This window comes from Amphiura filiformis, chromosome 4, assembly GCF_039555335.1.
Source record: "Amphiura filiformis chromosome 4, Afil_fr2py, whole genome shotgun sequence".
Classification (NCBI taxonomy): Eukaryota; Metazoa; Echinodermata; class Ophiuroidea; order Amphilepidida; family Amphiuridae; genus Amphiura; species Amphiura filiformis.
In genome coordinates this window covers 39,476,022-39,480,121 of record NC_092631.1, presented here as the reverse complement: position 1 = coordinate 39,480,121, position 4,100 = coordinate 39,476,022, and the positions used below count along the sequence as shown (strand labels likewise).

At 36.6% G+C, this 4,100-nt stretch overlaps 1 protein-coding gene across 1 annotated transcript; it reads left to right on the top strand.

Annotated features, from left to right (window-relative positions):
• The first annotated feature begins 2,902 nt into the window (after positions 1-2,902).
• LOC140150189 (somatostatin receptor type 2-like) lies at positions 2,903-3,877 on the top strand. The gene has a single exon (XM_072172194.1). The coding sequence runs from the start codon at positions 2,903-2,905 to the stop codon at positions 3,875-3,877; it is 975 nt and encodes a 324-aa protein (XP_072028295.1).
• The last annotated feature ends 223 nt before the right edge of the window (positions 3,878-4,100 follow it).

Here is a 4,100-nt window from a genome sequence, read left to right as displayed (position 1 = left end):
GTGTTTTTGCTTTTAAGCTCTTCCGTTGCTTCGAATAATGCGATGTTTTAAGGGGTAACATAATTGCCATGTATTGCTCAAACATGACTATGGTGAAGAAAAACACAGCAGCGAAATAAGGTGCGTAATTGAGAAATATCGCGATGATACGGCTGACTTCTTTATTCCTAATACCTGCTTTTTGGAATAAAAAAATGTTAGTAGTTGGACGGTATGGATAGAATAATGTTGTACAGTTGAATATTATCTATTTACCGCACCTGCATATAGACTTATCACTTTATACCACACTATTTCCTGCATTATGGGGCAGTAAGTAATGTCATGAAAATCTTCAAGATGTTCTTTGAGAATGCGACAAATACCGAAGAACCTGCTGCTTTCATTGCCACAGACGAAACACTGCTTTATACCGTAGAAACCCGTCTATAAGGAATAGAAGCGACTGTGATGATAGCATATTTCACGCTAGCGCCCTCCACAATATTATATCATTATGGAATTTGAGCAAATCATTTACCGACACAAGCAGGTATACAATGTATTATTTTATCTTTATTTCGCATCTCACGAGCATAGCTCACTTGGCAAGGCATAAGACTTTGGATCTTTAGATCGGAAGATGGTGAGTTCGAGCCTCATCACGGTCACACAAACTGTTATAAACAAAATATTGTTCAAACTTTTCATTTATATTTTCTTGCATTTTCTAAAGACTCCTTTCGTGATAATTTTTTTTCATATTTAGTTTAATTTATTCTATTGTTTTTCTTTGATTGTTTCTTTTCTTTGTCTTTTTTTCTTGCTTAATTTTATTTTTCTTTATTTTTCTTTGATTCATATAATATTGGCAGGATAAGGAGAGGAGGAACTAAAGACCCATTCAGTGATTTGCTCATCCGGACGATCGTAAAAATCATCAAAATTCACCTTTGTCATTGTCATAGATGTGGTAACACAGCCTGCTAGTGGTTCAGCAGAAAACCGTGTGACACATAATATACATTTGGCTACATTTTATTATACGATAAATACGAATTTATTAAACATGGTAACAAATATTCTCTAGCAGATCGGTTATACGATGGAACTGGTAGGCATAGGCCTATTATAAATTCGGGATATTAAATATCTTCCTGACGAGACAGATCTGCGCATGTGGTCAAAGACGATTCCTTACTAGCCACAGACCGTCCGCTGGAATTAGTTGAATCGCTATGGCTGTTGGTCGGACCTCTCATCTCTCCACATCGATTGTGACCTATCCCCGACATTGCCCTTATGAACTCACATCCTCCTGTTTTATTCAATACGCTGGCGAAGTTACGTAATAATCGGATTAACTACCATAGCAATAGGTGAAAACAATTTTTGAATATACCGCGTTATACACTGATACGTTCAGGCGGTACCTCTTCATTGAACCATATCATGCTGCACCTGTAAGATCTTTGAAAAGACCAGTATTGTATTCAATCTATGATTGCAGACATACACAGTACAGGTGATGAGTGTAACCTGCTTGTAGCGCAGCGCGATATGTTCAAAATTGTTTTCACCTATTGCTATGGTAATTAATCCGATTAATTACGCAACTTCACCAGCGTATAATGGCCGAATAAATTCTGACCATCACTTGGCTTGTTGGATTCGTCTATACTACAATTCGCTGTCGAAGTGACGTAATAATCGCAATAACTACCATCAAGCAGATTGCACTAATCACCCGCGTATGTCACCAAACATAGATTGAATACCACTCTTTTCATAAATACTAATCTTACATGGCGAGTGATTAGCATTTCTTTGACAACTATGGTTTAATGCATAGGTGCCACGTGAACGATGAAGTGCAGGGCTATATATTCGAAATTGTATTCATCAATTGCTATGGTAGTTAATCCGATTAATTACGTCACATCGACAGCGAATAGCCTATAGTATGGGTTCAAGTGGAACAAAAAATAGTGTATGTCCATTGCTAGCTATGGTAATTAATCATGTTAGTGTTTACATCACTACTTCGGTGAAGACAAGAGAAGTGTGCCTTCTCTACCAACGCCTGTGATATAACAGGTGCAAGCGAAACAAAATTGAATGACCAGAATAGTTTCCTTTGTCAGATGAATTGATTGAAGTTTTTGAAGACACTCTATTCTTGATGGGACAATAGATTCAAATATGGAATAATTATTATTCCTCATCAATTTTTTTTTATTGAAAAAACTGCAATTGTGGCAACAGAACAATATTTATTTTGATTTCATTTCAAGTAGAAACAAAATCGTGCTTAAGCCAAAAACGCACCCTACCTCAAGAATTGGGATGGCACAAAGGTGCAACATAGGTTTTTATTGCAAAGACGAGGACAGACAAGTAGTTACAACACATCTGTCTAACCGTGGGTTTCGCTATTATTTAGAATAAATGCTTTTACTAGTTTCTATAAAACCACAAAATTACTAAAAAAACTATAAAAAAACTAAAAAAAAAAAAAAAAAAAAAAAAACGCACCTAAAATTAAAAGTAGAAAGGTAGATTTGAAGAAAGATAAAAAGAACATGTCAAAAAGTTAAAATTAAACGAGAATGAAAAAACGGAACCGGTGCCCGGACCATGCTCTCTTCAGCATGTCTTCAGTTCCAAAGTCTGACGCTCTATCAATTGAGCTATACGATCCTGATATACGAAACAGTCGTTATTATGTCAATACAATTGATTGGTGTTACAACATACTTAGATGGAATGCATAGCCACCCAGTGCCATTTATTTGCTCAAACTCCAAATACAACAAGCAACCAATTTTATTGAGGGCGTTTCTTAGGTATATCCTTGTAGACGGGGTTTTACGGTATTTTATTTGGTATAATAAGTTTTTTATCTATCGCTGGGAATGCTACTATGTTTGTTGTATTTCGTTGGCAATCTGACATATTTGGATCAATTACAAATATATTGATCTTAAACCAATCAATTATTGATTTTTGTTCGGGTATCATCTTTGCTATTTTGAAATTCGCTCCGGGAGTATCACTCAACTCTCTACCGTGGTTTGCAGCAATATGTGTCATCTGGATATCGGAATACCCATTTTGGGCTCTGAGCTACGCATCAACTTTTAACTTGCTTCTCTTAGCTATAGAGCGTTACTTTGCAATATGTCAAGCCGTTCTGCACCGGAAGTTGTTTACCAAACAACGTGTCAAAGGTTATTGCACTCTTGTCTGGTTGGCGGGCTTTTCATTTCAAATCTACCTACCCATTGTACACCATACCGAGAGCGTTGGTCGATGTAAATTTGAATGGCCAAATAATGCAGCTCAAATATTTACAGGGACTTTTGTTTTTATGGCAGAATATCTGATACCTTTAACGATTATGACGTCATCATACAGTTTAATCTGGTGGAATTTGAAAAAACGTGCAAATTCTAAAACTAAGGTGAAAGTAAAGGCATTTTCTAAAGGGAAACGGAATGTTACTATAACTCTTTGCCTCGTGTTTATATCTTATGTAATTTGTTGGTCACCAGATGCGTTTGTGTACTTTTACTTTAATCTTGGCGGTACATACAATTTTGACAGTACAACACACCATTTCGTGATGATACTGGTACTATGTAATATGTTAACAAACCCCTGTATTTACGCCTTCAAATATGATAGGTTTCGTCAGCAGTTAAAATCATTAATATGTCTAGGAACTTCTTTGAATACCACCAATAGATTGGAAGGACCATCAGCGGGTAGCAGTTTACTCATTATCAGAAAACCAGCGAGAAAAGATTGTGCTGTACAAACTGTTTCTACCACAGATATATGTTATGAATGTTACTTACGCAACCAATTAACCAAAACGGAAGAATTTTTCGTTTAGATATACACGGAACACACCGTCATCATCCCTATATCTAACAACTACGCATGGTGATTTTATTCGAGATAGGCCGTGCAACTCAGGCTAAGCATACAATTTGAGATTTTGAGCGCCTGCCACACTGTTTCTATTCTATGTTTTACGATTTTCGCATGATCAATATATGGCTGGCCGTAACCGCCACAACGTGGAGCTGCTACGCGTAGCTTACTTTTCGCTTCGC

Excerpts from the sequence above, each read along its gene's own strand:
- LOC140150189 (XM_072172194.1), top strand. The coding sequence starts at position 2,903 with ATGTTTGTTGTATTTCGTTGGCAATCTGACATATTTGGATCAATTACA.